The 15,486-nt window shown below is 44.0% G+C and overlaps 2 protein-coding genes and 1 pseudogene across 2 annotated transcripts; all 3 read right to left on the bottom strand.

The window, feature by feature from the left end:
- Window positions 1-1,126: 1,126 nt before the first annotated feature.
- On the bottom strand, window positions 1,127-4,428 carry LOC140488968 (ferritin, middle subunit-like). Its single transcript, XM_072588195.1, has 4 exons — window positions 4,327-4,428; window positions 2,260-2,406; window positions 1,890-2,015; window positions 1,127-1,282 (listed from the first exon to the last, which is right to left on the bottom strand). Exons 1-4 carry the CDS (start codon window positions 4,426-4,428, stop codon window positions 1,127-1,129), a joined length of 531 nt encoding a protein of 176 aa, XP_072444296.1.
- A 2,701-nt stretch (window positions 4,429-7,129) lies between these two features.
- Window positions 7,130-11,883, bottom strand: LOC140489058 (ferritin heavy chain A-like). The gene is made up of 3 exons (XM_072588298.1): window positions 11,851-11,883; window positions 8,935-9,072; window positions 7,130-7,276 (listed from the first exon to the last, which is right to left on the bottom strand). The coding sequence occupies exons 1-3, from the start codon at window positions 11,881-11,883 to the stop codon at window positions 7,130-7,132; spliced, it is 318 nt and encodes a 105-aa protein (XP_072444399.1).
- Window positions 11,884-12,678: 795 nt separating this feature from the next.
- Window positions 12,679-15,252, bottom strand: LOC140489057 (ferritin, middle subunit-like; annotated as a pseudogene).
- Between the last annotated feature and the right edge of the window lie 234 nt (window positions 15,253-15,486).

Here is a 15,486-nt window from a genome sequence, read left to right as displayed (position 1 = left end):
TCAGTGCATTAGTCAGGGGAAATTGGAGAATAATGGGGGGGGGGAAAGGAAAGAAGAGAGAGAAAGGAGAAATGGGTCTGGGTTCATCCCTCTTCGGAGGGTCAGTCTGGAATTCTTGGGCCGATGGGCCCGTTTCCACACTGAGGGGATTCTATTCTAATCAGTAACCTCCCAGAGTTTGGATGTGAAATTTGATTCTTGGTCTGACTGGATCTCTACTGATGTTTTTTTTAAAAATATATAAAAAAAAAAATTTTGATGTGGACCAATTCCTCTACAACCCTTTTTGCTATGACATTGCATAATGGGACTGCCTCTGGAAACTTCAATGTGTTCATTGTTAATAATGCCTTATTCCAGCTTTTGGTTTGAGGTAGGGGACCTACATAACCAAACCACTTGCAAAAGATTCCTCAAATGCTGGAATAGGTATTAAATGTGCAGGATTTATTACTGCCTGTGGTTTTCCCAATTTGTTGAAATTGGTGACCTGGCTGGTAAAATTCAGTTACATCCTTATGTAGTCCAGGCCAGTAAGAGTGTCTCTGTATTTTAGATAGTTTTCCCTCAAGCCTAAATGACCTCCAAGTCGAAGCTCAGGTGCCACTTCGCACCTCCTTTCAATCCCTACTGAAAAAAAATCTGATGTACTTCTGCCCATTTCTCATCTCCTTGAATGTGTGTTGGCCTTTATTTCCTCACTAAGAAATCATCGTCATGGAATATGAAATTCAGGCTCAGTTTTCAACACCTGACTCATTTGCTGAGGGGAATATGATTAAAACTACAACATCTTAGACCTGCCATGCTCATGGAAGAGCTATACTACTGACTAAGGAAGGGAATAAAAGCACAAAACCCAAAATGGTTAGCTTTTTGAAAAAAAAATCAGAAGAGAGAATGATTCAGTGAAAATCATGACTGGAATTTGGATAAACCAGAGATTATTCTGGAACAAATTCTAAACACTTGCAAAATGTAAATTGAAAAGTTAAAGCCAGTGATCAGAACAGATAGTGGGAGAGATCAACTTTTATTTCCAAATCACTTCACTACACGTTCTTGGAGGAATTCTCCCAATGAGAGTTGGATACAAAACAGGCAAAGACTGCAGTCAAAGGCCCCACTAACTGCTGTCCTCCAGTGAGAGCCTGTCAAACAGGTACTCTCCCAGCCCATTCTCAGGGGCTCCCAGACGCTTCAGGTTGGTGATGTAGTCCCCAAGTCGCTTGATGATCTCAACCTCCTCATCCAAATAGTGAGTCTCCAGGAAGTCACACAGCTGGAAGGAAGGCAGACAGTCATGTTACAAGGAGCCCGAATATGGAGATTTGTTTTCTCTACAAAATTTTCACTCACTGCTTTAGATGGTCACTCCTTGACAGGATCTTCAAATTTGATCAAACTTCCCAAAAGACATTAAAAAAGCACTTAAGATCTTAGTATTTATACTATGGTGCAAGACCCGAGGCATGAGAGTTTGAAATGTGGTCACTTGTCATGTAGAAAAGTTCAAAGGGTACAGCAAGCTCCCAAAGAGTGGGGACTAATTCTAAGTATATAATCCTGGCAGACAGGAGAATGGGTATAGGCTGCTCCACACACAAGACAGGGCCATAAGCTTTAACACTGCACAAGAAAGATGGCACCCAAGTTTGGTCATACTGAGGCAGTGCTGCATGGTCAGCTTCATGCATCAATTTGGGAGACTGATTGTAGATTTAAGAAAAGTGCTCATGGAGTCAAAGTTGGTATCAGGAGTCCCTGTTCAGGTAATTGCCAGAGTATTGAAACAGATCATACCTACATGATGTTGCATAATTAATATTTGACTTGGAAAATTAACAATTGTCTAGCAGTGATGAGAATGAGGAGGTGGTGAAGCTTACATGAGGGTCAGTCTGGGCAGTGGAGAGTTGGTGTAGATCCAGCAAACTCTGGTTCACAGTCTTCTCCAGATCCAGGGCAACTTGCATTGCCTGCAGACCGTTAACCCACTCATCCCTCTCTGGCTTCTGAAACATGGAAACAAAAAAGTGAAAGGACAGATCAGTTATCGACTATCAGAAGACTGCCATCATCTGTCTATTTATACTTTCCCTCAAATCTGACATCTCATTGTTGATACTATGGGATAGAATACACTAGGGAGCCCATGTACATGATCAGACAAACCTAATGCAAAAACGCTGTCACTGATATGAAGCCATATCATGAGCATCCATTTCTTCTCTCCACCCTCCTCCCTCAAATTCCCACCTTCACATCCTGGAGGAGAACTCTGCCTCCACGCTGATTCTGGAATTTCAGCAGCTTCTCTGCATGTTCCTGCTTCTCCTGGGACTGAGCTTTGAAGAACTGGGAGAAATGGTGCAGGGCAACATCATCCCGGTCAAAGTACGACATCTGAAAGAGAACCATTTACATCCCATTAGCACATCACTGGCCCCCAATTCTAGTTGGGAGAAGTAGAAACTAGTCTTTTCCAGCTATATCTCACTTCTCTCCAATAGATTGGGAGAGTCATAACCCAAGGTCACGTGTTCCAGTTGTGAACATTTGGAAAAGTACAACATTTTGGCCAAGTATCAGGAAATCTAGACTATTCAAGCAAAGACTATTCAGTCAAGGTCAAATTCTTTTGAGCACGAACAAACATGCAGCATTTAATAGTGGCAGAGAGACAAGTCAATACGCAACACATTGGGAATGAAGACAAACTGGGAACTTCATAGATCCTGAGAATGTTGGAATTAAGGACATTTCTAAAGGAATAGGTCCATGTTAACAAAATCTGAATGTCCTGAGAGCAAGGGAGGGAAATACAGAATTCCTTCAATAACAATTTTTAAAGAGACTAATTTAAAAAAAAAGTATGACCAGGCAACATAAATGCTTCATTCAAAGTGGATAAGATCTTGATAAAGAGATGTTAACAGCAAGTGATAGAAAGCTGTAACCCAACTGGGGAAACTAATGATAGCTGCTGCCTTTATTTAATCTGTCCAGTAGGTGTCCCCATTCCTTCAACATGGAGACCCCAATTCCCATTCAACCATCATATCCTACTACAGAATCCCTAGTGTTGGAACAGGCCATTTGGCCCAACAAGTCCACATTTATCTTCTGAAGAGTATCCCACACAAACCCAATCCCTTATTTTAATTATCTACATTTACCTGGTGGCTCAGTGGTTAGCACTGCAGCCTCATAGCACCAGGGATATAGGTTCAAATCCAGCCTCAAGTGATTATGTCAGGTTTGCACATTCTCCCCATGTCAGAGAGTTTCTTCCAGGTGCTCTGGTTTCCTCACAATCCAAAAGATATGCAGGTCAGGTGACTTAGCTATGCTAAATTGCCCATAGTGCTAGGTGCATTAGTCAGAGGGAAATGGGTCTGGATGGGTTAGTCTTCAGAGGGTCATTGTGGACTGGTTGGGCCGAAGGGCCTGTTTCCACACTGTAGGGAAACAAATCTCATGCACCTCACCTACATATCCTTGAACACTATGGACAATCCACCTAACTTGCACATCTTGGGATTGCAGTAGCTCAATCGTTAGCAATGCTGCCTCATAGCACCAGGCACCCAGGTTCAATTCCAGCCTCTGGAAACTGGAGAGTTTGCACATTCTCCTCACATTTGCATAAGTTTGCTCCAGTTTCCTCCCACAATCCAGAGATAGAGAAACCAGATGGATTGGCTATGCTAAATTGCCTAGTGTTCAGGGACATATGTTCTGTGCAGAAGTCAGAGGTAAACATAGGAGAATGGGTTTGGGTGGGATACTCTTCAGAAGGTCAGTGTATACTTGTTGGGCCAAAGTCATTTGTCCACAAGAGAGTAGGGATCACAGACAGAATCAAACCCAAAATCCTTGACACAGAGGCAGCTGTGCTAACCACAGCCACCACACCAACCCAAACTAACACAGGGAGGTACTCTGGTGATAGTCCTGGGACATTGGTGCTTATGGCAGTCACACACAGAGCATGTATTTTAGAGACATCTTGACAGTGTGTTCCATCCATTACATTCAGTAACCTATTTACACACCCACATCCTATCCCACGACTTCTGTAATATTACCATATAGTGAGCTTAAGTTTAGCTAGTGGTGAGTATTACCAGAAACAGTAACAGGGGAATGTCAAATTTAGACAAAAAGAAACATCAGAAGTATTACAGTACAAAAAAAAAAGAGATATATTCAGTCCAATATCTGACCACTAACATGACAACACACTCCCTTAGTTTATTCCCACTTCAAAAGAGTAAAATATTTCTTAATAGATATCACTTGAAACCCAGAAGCAACACTCACCAAAGACTGATAGAGATAGGAGGTAGTGAGCTCCAGGTTAATCTGTTTGTTGATAGCAGCTTCACAATCCTGGTGATAGTTTTGACAAACCTGGGAGGCCATTTCACAAAAGCAAATACTTTCCTCCAAAAGAAACCTCACAAAAACACAAACCTTATCACATACACCAAGAGCCAACACCAACTACATACAAATACTCCCCTCCATCAGATTTGAACTTATACCTCAGGAGTTGAGCAGCAGCTCAATGACATAATCAGTGGTGACCAATCACTCTTGTTAATCAATCGATCAGCTGCCATGTCCAATCAAGTTTCAGTCAGAACAGGATGAGATTTTGGAACTCAGGATCAATTCAGAATCGATAACTCATTGATGATGGAATTGCTGATGGACCTCTGATCTCCTTTTCAAGGACAAACTCTGAAAGGGTTTGAAATGGACAAGAGAAGGAAGCTTGGATTGATGTGTCATTAGGACAAGTACAAAACTTAAGGGAATTGGTTTTGCTCTGTTGGCTTATAGAGCAGTATGATACCAACAGCATTGGTTCAATTCCCATCACCGGCTTGAGGTTACCATGAAGAACTCTCCTTCTCAACCTCTTCCCTGCCTGAGGTCTGGTGGCCCTCAGGTTAAATCACCGCCAGTCGCTTCTCTCCAATGAGAGAGCAGCGACTATGGTACTACAACAACAAAACTTAATCACGGGTATAATGTCAAAGCTGGTGGACAAAGAGGTGGATATTATCGTCATCAATTGCTGAAAAGAAAATATATTCCAACTCCTCATTTTGACACTGTGTGGGGAAGTGTATGAAGAGAAGGCCGAAGTCAATTGGCAGAGTTATATTGGTTTGTTACTCTGAGGATCCTATTCCCCGAATGTTTCAATATCAGTGTTGGCACCTCATTGAAAATAGAGCGTCATTTTCAGGAAATGAGTTCAGAGCAATAGAAGCAGTATGTTTACAGGTCACCCAATAGAAGCATCTTCTGATAGATTGACCACTGAATCCCTTCAGTGCAAAAAGAGGCCATTTGAGTCATCGCATCCCAACTGTATAACCCCAGATGGGATTTTTATCACCGCTAACCAACCTAACCTGCACGTCTTTGGGTGGAAACCCAGGCAGAGACAGGGAGAATGTGCAAACTCCACACAGACAGTCACCTGAGGCTGAGATCGAACCTAGGTTCCTAGTGCTGTGAGGCAGCAGTGCTATCTACTGAGCCAAATGATGATGTTGTGGAACTTCCTGTGATCGCCTTATAGATTCAATCAGACACAGGAAGCTCAGTTTATAAACCAAGCCCCAACGTGCTGTCCCTGTCAAAGTCTCCATGTCTAATTAGTTGTCAGAATCATATCGCGGGAACACCATTGCGTTGTATTCAGGTTGAGTTAATTGTCTGAAGGATGACAATCTCTCCAGTGTTTGTGATGCAATATTTTCTGGCAGGTGCACATCAGACACTGACCATTCAGCCCAATTGCTCCGTGCTGATGTGCTCAGTGAGACAATATTGTTTCTAATGGGAGGGGAGGGGAAGAAGATGGGAGAAGGGCTGGTTCAGTGAGACGGGGGGCTAACTGGGTAATAGCAGCGAGGAGCCCACAGCACGGCTCCAACCCCTGTCCCAGCTGTGGGAATTCATGGAGCTCCTAGCTCCTCTCAAACCTCGCACTAATTCTCTCTCTCTCTCTCTCTCTCTCTCTCTCTCTCTCTCTCTCTCTCTCTCTCTCTCTCAGAGAAAAGAGATGCCTGTGAGCTTTTGTAGATTGCAGCTGCTGACCTTATCCAGGGTCAGGATCAATTCAGAAATTGTTTGAACTCAGTTTCTCAAATATTGTTGGTGTGAAATTATACACTGAACTTTACCAGGCTGGGACTGGCAGGGTCAAAGGTCAGTACAGCAGGAGTGCACTGTGGGTTTGGAGTTGGGTTTTATAATTGGCCAGTCCTCACTGCTGACTCCATCTTCTATCTGAGCTGACAAGGGATGGATAGATGGTTTTGGTCAATTTGCCGGGCCCATTTCTTCTTTCTGATATCAGTGGAGTTACTGAGACTGTGTGGGGAAACACCTTCCCTTTACCTCAAGCAGGAGATAGGTAGGGAAGGTGGAAAGGTATGGCAGAAATACTCATTACTACCAGTGGGAATATGGAACAGACCAAGATAATACAATTAAAGTTCCCATTTGCATTGGCATGCTTCTCCACTGGATCAGAACTGGCTCATTGGAGAGGAGACCATTTGCCCCATCATATCTGTACCAGCCCCTCTTTCCCACACACTGCAAAGGAAGACTTTAATCTAAAGGTTTTGCTGGTAGAGTATTCAATGGAGCTGTGTGCCCAATTCAGGGCAGTTGGTCTAAATCCCAGCCTATGTTGGCTCCAAACCAATCATGTATATAACTTGCGGCTAACTCCCTTCCACCTGCCGACTTGATGAATAAGGATGAAGTGTAGAACGCAGCAATGGGCTGCAAAGACTAACATTTCAGGGAATCTAAATTCTGCACTGGTACTCCAGGACCATCCTCCCCATCTATAGCAGGAAGAGATCAGTGTGATCACCAGGAATCCGTTAGGTCACAGATTGTTCTAACAGAATGCAAGCTCCTGTAAACTGACATTAAAACCAGTATCAATGAAAGGAATGACAGGCATTGGACAAGGTCAGACTATTTTTTATTGTTTTCAAATTATCCAATATAGCCACTCATTTCTTTAGTACAAGTTCCTTCTAAATTATCCAGGGGTGAGGGAGTTAGGCAAAGACAGTATGTCCCACTAACTGCTGTCCTCCAGCGAGAGCCTGTCAAACAGGTACTCTCCCAGCCCATTCTCAGGGGCTCCCAGACGCTTCAGGTTGGTGATGTAGTCCCCAAGTCGCTTGATGATCTCAACCTCCTCATCCAAATAGTGAGTCTCCAGGAAGTCACACAGCAGGAAGGTAGACAGAGAGAGTAAAATACTGCAAGAGGAGTCAGAATGGGGGTGGGGAGGGAGCAGTTTCTATCCAGCTCGGTCTCTATTCATGTTGTTGTTTTTCAGTCTCCTGTCAAAACTAGGCCACGACATTTGATGTTTCTCCCAGGTTATACCACAACGTGCTAAAAGAGCTTACCGGGAGGGACTGAAAAGAGACGGACCTGGAAGTACATAATGGTGTTATGCAAGGAATCCTTTGGACTGTAGGCACTGAGATGGTAATGGATTAGAGTGGTGCTGGAAAAGCACAGCAGGTCAGGCAGCACTCTGATTTTCCTGCTCCTCGGATGCTGCCTGACCTGCTGTGCTTTTCCAGCACCACTCTAATCCAGACTCGGGTTTTCCAGCATCTGCAGTCCTTGTTTTTACCCACTGAGATGGTAATGCGAATGGAAATGAGGCAGTTAGGAAGCACAGCAAGCTCCCACAAGGGAGCAGATGAGATGTTGCCATCAAATGCAGGAGGCAATACTGGCCAGGTTCCAGAGGGCTTTGCCCCTCCTCTCAAAGTGACCGGAAAGCCTTCCCGAGCAGCTGAGACACGGACAGACACCTTCAGCAGTTCACCGTAGTCCAACGCTCACCACAGTCAGTGCAGGGGGCCTGGGGCAGACCTGAGTCTATAAGGTGAGCTCATGTGAGAATACTCACTATGGAGGCACAGCTACAGTCAATGAAACACTAGCTTAGTTTGCAATATCAAACAGCATTTCATATTTCTCATTTAATATCCTTATTTACAGCAATACTGGAATATAGTTATTCAGGACAAGACTGTAGTGGTTCCCTAATTGGTCTATGGGTCTTTGCAATGATCAGGCCAGTGAAGTGTTGCCCTGAGGGTCTGGCAGTGATGAGAATGAGGAGGTGGTGAATCTTACATGAGGGTCAGTCTGGGCTGTGGTGAGTTTGCGATTAGATTCCCTACAGTGTGGAAACAGGTCCTTCAGCCCAACAAGTCCACACTAATCCTCTGAAGAGTAACCCACTCAGACCCATTTCCCTCTAACTAATGCACCTAACACTATGGGCAATTTAGCATGGCCAATTCACCTGACCCGCACATCTTTGGACTGTGGGAGGAAACAGGAGCACCCAGAGGAAACCCACGCAGACACGGGGAGAATGTGCATTGGTGTAGATCCAGCAAACTCTGGTTCACATTCTTCTCCAGATCCAGGGCAACCTGCATTGCCTGCAGACCATTACCCCACTCATCCCTCTCTGGCTTCTGAAACATGGAAACAAAGGACAGTTAAGGATCAGGACAGATCAGTCATCAGCTGTTGGGAGACTTCTGTCACCTTGTATATTTGTACTCAAATGTTAAGGGACATGATAGTCAGAGACAAGCCAGTATATTCCTTACTATGGAGTGTGGCTGTGGTATTCAATGCATCTCCTGTACAGTTCAGCCCCTGCATAGCACATTTGAGACTCCTCTGTCTATAGAGCTGATCCAGGGAGATCAGACAGGAGAAACAGGTCCGAAAATTCAATTCGCATACCTGGTGCTTCAGGAAGTGAAAATCCTGTCACTGACTTGAAATCACATCATGAGAGCAGCCAGTTCTCCCGCCCACCCCCTCCTTCAACATCCCAACCTGGAGGAGGACTCTGCCTCCACGCTGATTCTGGAATTTCAGCAGCTTCTCTGCATGTTCCTGCTCCTCCTGGGACTGAGCTTTGAAGAACTGGGAGAAATGGTGCAGGGCAACATCATCCCGGTCAAAGTACGATACCTGAAAACGGGAACAATTTAGATTCCATTGAACAATCACGCACAATAAGCCAAGTGTCCTCATTCTATAGTCTAATAGGTGTGGTGGTTCAATGACACAATCAAATGTCTTTACTCCAGCCTCCAAGTGATTTAATTCCCCAGACAACAAACTCAACTAGATATCCTCTCATCATCTTGTACACAGAAACAACGTTAAGGATAAACCATGAAGGGTCAGACACCCCAGATGGGACTTGAACCCACAAGGTCTGGCTTAGGAAGCCAGTGCCTATCCATTAGGCCACTGGATTTCCAGCATCCGCAGTCCTCACTTTTGCCTAACAAACTCAGCTAGCTTCACAAATCTATATGCAGCAAGCCCAGGGATAGAAAAGAGATGACTGCCACATCCCAAGAAAAAAACCTAACCCACTAACATCTTTGCTCAATACATCATTGAGCATCTAATTAGCCCACTAGCTGGTCATATACATGGACTGATATACCAACATCAAAGTTGGAATAGTGTTCTATTACTAATGAATGGAAAGAAACAGCTGTGAAAACAATGTAACATTAATGTACAAATGGGGCAGAAGGGATGTGTACGACATGACTTTAAATTGAATAAAGTACATACAAAAGATCCGGAAATAACTATGTAGTCTTTGCAGAGAAAAAGATCACATTGGAATCAAAGAGTTGTTAAAATAAGGCATTGTCTACTGATGCAGAGATGTATCTATCTTCACTGAGGCAACAAGGGAGTCTGAAAACTGAATGGACCCAATACACTCCAGCAAAGATATTAGATAATCGTCTCTCCCCACTGCACCTCAGCAAGACATCTCTTTCTTCTGATCAGTATATTCAGTTTTTATTGATATAAAAACAAGCTTTATTCACAAAAATATCTTTATACGCATTTATAGTCACTTTAGCAGTTCAGTTCCATACTATAGCACATGAAGAAACAAGCCAACATTTGAGTCGGATCTATCCAGCAACGATCCAGTTTTTAACTTCACAGAGACAACGCTTACCAAGGACTGATGGAGATAGGAGGCAGTGAGCTCCACGTTAATCTACTTGCTAACACAATCCTAGCGATGGCTTTGACAAACCTGGGAGGCTATTTGGCTAAAGTAGCCCAAGGCCAGACTCGAACCCAGGTCCTTGGTGTTATAATGCAGCAGTGCTAACCACTTAGCCAAATGATGACTGATGAATAATGACTTTGTGGAACTTCCTGTGGTCACCTTGCAGTTTCAATGAGACACAAGAAGCTGAGTTTATAAACCAAGCCCCAATGTGTTTAGATGTCAAAGTCTCCGTGCCTAACTAGTTCTTAGAATCATATGGTGTACTCACCATTGCATTATATCCATGTTGAGTGGTTAATTGTTTTAAGGATAGCAATCTTTACCACAAGAGTCTGTTCTGAGGACACAACTGTTTGTCACTTTTCGAAATGACCTGGATGAAGGCATAGCAGGATGGGTTAGCAAAATTGCAGGTGACACGAATATCGGTGGAGTTGTGGATAGTGCAGAAAGATGTTGCAGTTTACAGAGGGACATAGATAAACTGCAGAGCTGGGCTGAGAGGTGGCAAGTGGAGTTTAATGTGGAAAAGTGTGAGGTGATTCACTTTGGAAGGAGCAACAGGAATAAAGAGTACTGGGCTAATGGTAAGATTCCCAGTATTGCAGATGAGCAGGGAGATCTGTGTGTCCATGTACATTGATCCCTGAAAGTTGCCACCCAGGTTAAGAAGGCATACAGTGTGTGAGCTTTAATTGGTTGAGGGATGGAGTTTCAAAGGCACGAGGTCATGTTTCAGTTGTACAAAACTCTGGCGCAATTGCACTTGGAGTATTGTGTATAGTTCCTGTCACCACATTATAGGAAGAACATGGAAACTTTGGAAAGGGTTCAGAGGAGATCTACTAAGATATCACCAGGTATGTAAGGAAGGTCTTATGAGGAAGGGCGTGAGAATGAGAGTAGATTGACATCATGGAGACATACAAAGGAAATCAGAGGATTAGATAGGGCGGAGAGTGAGAGCTTTTTCCTCAGATGGTAATAGCTACCAAGAGGACATAGCTGTAAAATTGAGAGGTGATAGATATCAGTCAGATGTCAGAGATAGCTTTTTGTTTAAACTCAGTAATAGGGGGTGTGGAATGCACTGCTGCAACAGTAGTACACTCACCAACTTTAAGGGCGTTTAAATGGTCATTGAATGAACACATGGATAATAATGGAATAGTGTAGGTTAGATGGGCTTCACAATGGTTCCACAGGTCAGTGCAACATTGAGGGCCAAATGGTGTGTACTGCACTGTAATGTTCTCCTAAGTGTTTCTAATGAAATATTTTCTGGCAGCTGCACATCAAATGAATAGCACAGAGGCTGGTCATTCAGGCCAACGGCTCTGTGCTGATGTGCATATTGAGACAATATTGTCTCTAATGGGAGGGAAGTGGGGCTTGAAAGAAAACAAGAGAGAAGGGCTAGTCCTGTTAGACTGGGGCTACAGCAGCAAAGCTCCAACCCCTGTTCCATTTGTGGGAATTTATGAAACTCCCACCTCAGGCTTGTGACACAGTTACTAACCAAGCCCACACTAACGGCCCCTCTGTCCTTTTACAGAGGAGGGAAAAAAAAAAGAAAAAAACGATGCCAGTGGCTCTTTAGCAGATAGCTACTGCCATGTAATTCCCTTGTAGGTCAAGGGCTATTCAGTAATGGCTTGAACTCAGTTTCTAGAATGTTGTATATTGAGCTTTACCAGACTGGGACTGGCAGGGTCGAAGGTCAGCATTGGAGAATTAGCATAGTTGTTGAGTTGTATAATTGGTCAGTTCCCACTGCTGTGACTGTCTGCTACTTGAGCCAACATAGAGTGGATGGTTCTGGTCAAATGCTGTCTCCATTCCTTTCTACTAAAGAGTAGAGTTCCTGCTACCTCAAGCAGGAAGTGGGCAAGGAAGAGAGATGGGTACATGTGGAATAATATGACAAACACTCAAGCTACTACTAGGAACAGGAGATAGACCAAGCCAATACAAATAGAGCTTTAAATTGTATCAGCTTGCTTCCCCTGTAGGATCTACTAGGTCAGAACTAGCTCATTGGAGAGTTGGTCATTCAGGCCATCATCTCTGCACCAGCCCCTCCTTCTCACACACTGGAAAAGGAAGATTTTATTCTAATGGAGTTATGCACCCAATTCAGAACAGTTGGTGTAAAGCCCAGCCAATGTTGGCTCCAAACCATTTACCAGTGTGTTCCTAATCTGCCTTTATCGGACTTGACAAATAAGTGATCAAGCATAGAATGCAAGAATGGTTGCAAACATACATTTCAGGGAATCCAAGTTCTGCACTGGAACCCCACTTACAGTAGGGAGAGATCAGTGCGATCAGCAGGGATCTATTAGACCACTGAGCATTCTATTGGAATTCAAGCTCCTATAAATACACATTAAAAGCTGCATCAGTAATAGGAACAAGCATCAGACATGGGCAGATTCTTTAATGTTCAAGTTATTCAACATAGCCACTTGACATTATCCAGAGAAAGAGGAAGTGGGACAGTAACCATATTCAATGCCCCACTAACTGCTGTCCTCCAGTGAGAGCCTGTCAAACAGGTACTCTCCCAGCCCATTCTCAGGGGCTCCCAGACGCTTCAGGTTGGTGATGTAGTCCCCAAGTCGCTTGATGATCTCAACCTCCTCATCCAAATAGTGAGTCTCCAGGAAGTCACACAGCTGGAAGGAAGGTAGAGAGAGTGTCAGATATTACAAGAGAAAAGTTAGAATGTGAGAGTGATCAGCTCCTGTGCAGCTCATTCGCCAGCATTCAGGCTGTTTACAAACTAAGCCGGGGGGGGGGGGGGGGGGGGGGGGGGGGGGGGGCCAGAAAGAAAAAACAAAACAGATATTGACCAAATGCCAAAAGGAGGCTTTAGGTGTTGTTACCTCAAGATTCTTAAAGGCTTTGCTAGAAATGTGGCATATTGATTAGTAATCTAATATACTTCTGAATCAGTTTGTGACTTTGCAATGATCAGGCCAGTGTGAAGTGTTACCCTGAGGGTCTGACAGTGAGGAGAATGAGGAGGTGGTGAAGCTTACATGAGGGTCAGTCTGGGCAAGTGGCGAGTTGGTGTAGATCCAGCAAACTCTGGTTCACATTCTTCTCCAGATCCAGGGCAACCTGCATTGCCTGCAGACCGTTACCCCACTCATCCCTCTCTGGCTTCTGAAACATGGAAACAAAGGACAGTTAAGGATCAGAACAACCAGCTGTTTCAGTTTGCTTTCACCTTGCATATTTGTCAATGATATTAAAAAGGAGCCACAAGAGTCAAACAGGTCAATATATTCCACTCCATGGTAAGGAATATAAAGAATTCCCTGCTCCTCATACATCTCCCCTACACAGCAGATTTCAGACTGGTCTGTGGGGCTGATCCCAAGATCAGACAGACAAAGCTCAACTAGAACTGAAATCCCCACACCCCCTTCAGGATGTGAAAACCCCTGTCACCGACTTGAAGCCACATCACGCAAGCTGCCATTCCCACCTTCACATCCTGGAGGAGGACTCTGCCTCCACGCTGATTCTGGAATTTCAGCAGCTTCTCTGCATGTTCCTGCTTCTCCTGGGACTGAGCTTTGAAGAACTGGGAGAAATGGTGCAGGGCAACATCATCCCGGTCAAAGTACGACATCTGAAAGAAGAATTTCTGTCCTGTTAACACATCACATGCAATGACCCAAGTGGTCTCAGACTTCTGGGGATTCAAATGACAGGATTAAGGGTCTTTACTCAAGCGGGGTTGTTCCTCAGGACAATCCGGCCCAACTACCTTCACAAGCCACTATGCAGCAACTCTAGGGATAGGAAGGAGCTACAGTCATAGTCAAAGATGTACAGCATGGAAACAAACCCTTTGGTCCAACCTGTCCCTGTTGACCAGATACTCCAACCCAATCTATTCCTACCTGCTAGCCCATATCCCACCAAACCCTTCCTATACATATACCCATCCAGATGTCTTTTAAATGTTCCAATTGTACCCACCACCACTTCTTCTAGCAGCTCATTCCATACTAGTACCAGCCTCTGAAAAAAAATTGCCCCTTGGGTCTCATCTTTCCCCTCCCAGCCTAAAGCTATGCCCTCTTGTTCTGGACTCCCTGACCCCAGGGAAAAGGCTTGGTCTATTTATCCTATCCATGATTTTGTAAGCCTCCACAAGGTCACCTCTCAACCTCTGACACTCCAGGGAAAACAGCCCCAGCCTGTTCAGCCTCTCTATAGCAGAGATTCTCCAACCCTGGCAACATCCTTGTAAATCTTTTCTGAACCCTTCCAAGTTTCTCACCTTTCCCCCCCCCCCCCCCCCCCCCAATAGGAAAGAGACCAGAATTGTATACAATATTCCAAAAGTAGCCTAACCAACGTCCTGTACAACCATCCCCCCACAACTCCTGTACTCAATACTCCTGACCAATAAAGCATACCAAACACCTTCTTCGCCATCCTATCTACCTGCAACTCCACTTTCAAGGAGCTATGAACCTGCAGTCTAAGGTCTCTTTGGAGAGAGACACTCCCAAGGACCTTACCATTAAAGGTGTACCAGTCCTGCAAAGATTTGAACACCTTCACTCAATACACCGAGTTCACCTCCTAACCAGTAATATTTAGTCTTTGCCCAACATAAGAAAGAGAGCACTCTGACCAAAGCATGAATATATTGTTTTTAAGCTGAGACAGCTGCAAAAACATACAACATCTCCTTCAGAGAAGGAAGGAGGAGTCTGACAACTGAATAGACTTATGACACTCCATCAGGAAAAGTTTAGATAGTGGACTCTCCCCACTACTCTTCAGCAAGACATCACATCCTTCAGCCAGATTCTGTTACTTTTAAGCATCAAATATATTTTAATCATTAAAATTACATACATAGAACCAAGCTGTTTTAGTGACTATGCAGTAGCATAGAACAAAACAAACAAATACTAGAGTTTGACTCTATCCAAAGATTCAGTCTTAACACCACAGAGACTCACCAAAGACTGATAGAGATAGGAGGCAGTCAGCTCAATATTAATCTGTTTGTTGACAGCTGCTTCACAATCCTGGTGATAGTTTTGACAAACCTGGGAGGCCATTTTGTCAATACAACTGCTAAATAACAAACACCCTCTCTAAACACCCACTATCATGGAAATTGGATTTATACTCTAGGAGCAGACCCACAATTTATTAAACAGGAAATGACATCATCAGTGATGCCAATCACTCTTGCTAATCAAGCAAAGAGCTACCATGTCCAATCGGATTCCAGTCAGCACAATATGGGATTTTGGGTCCCATGAGCCAATCAGAATGTTAAAGGTCTCTTT

This window comes from Chiloscyllium punctatum, chromosome 18, assembly GCF_047496795.1.
Source record: "Chiloscyllium punctatum isolate Juve2018m chromosome 18, sChiPun1.3, whole genome shotgun sequence".
Taxonomy (NCBI): Eukaryota; Metazoa; Chordata; class Chondrichthyes; order Orectolobiformes; family Hemiscylliidae; genus Chiloscyllium; species Chiloscyllium punctatum.
This window is presented reverse-complemented; position numbering and strand designations above follow the sequence as displayed.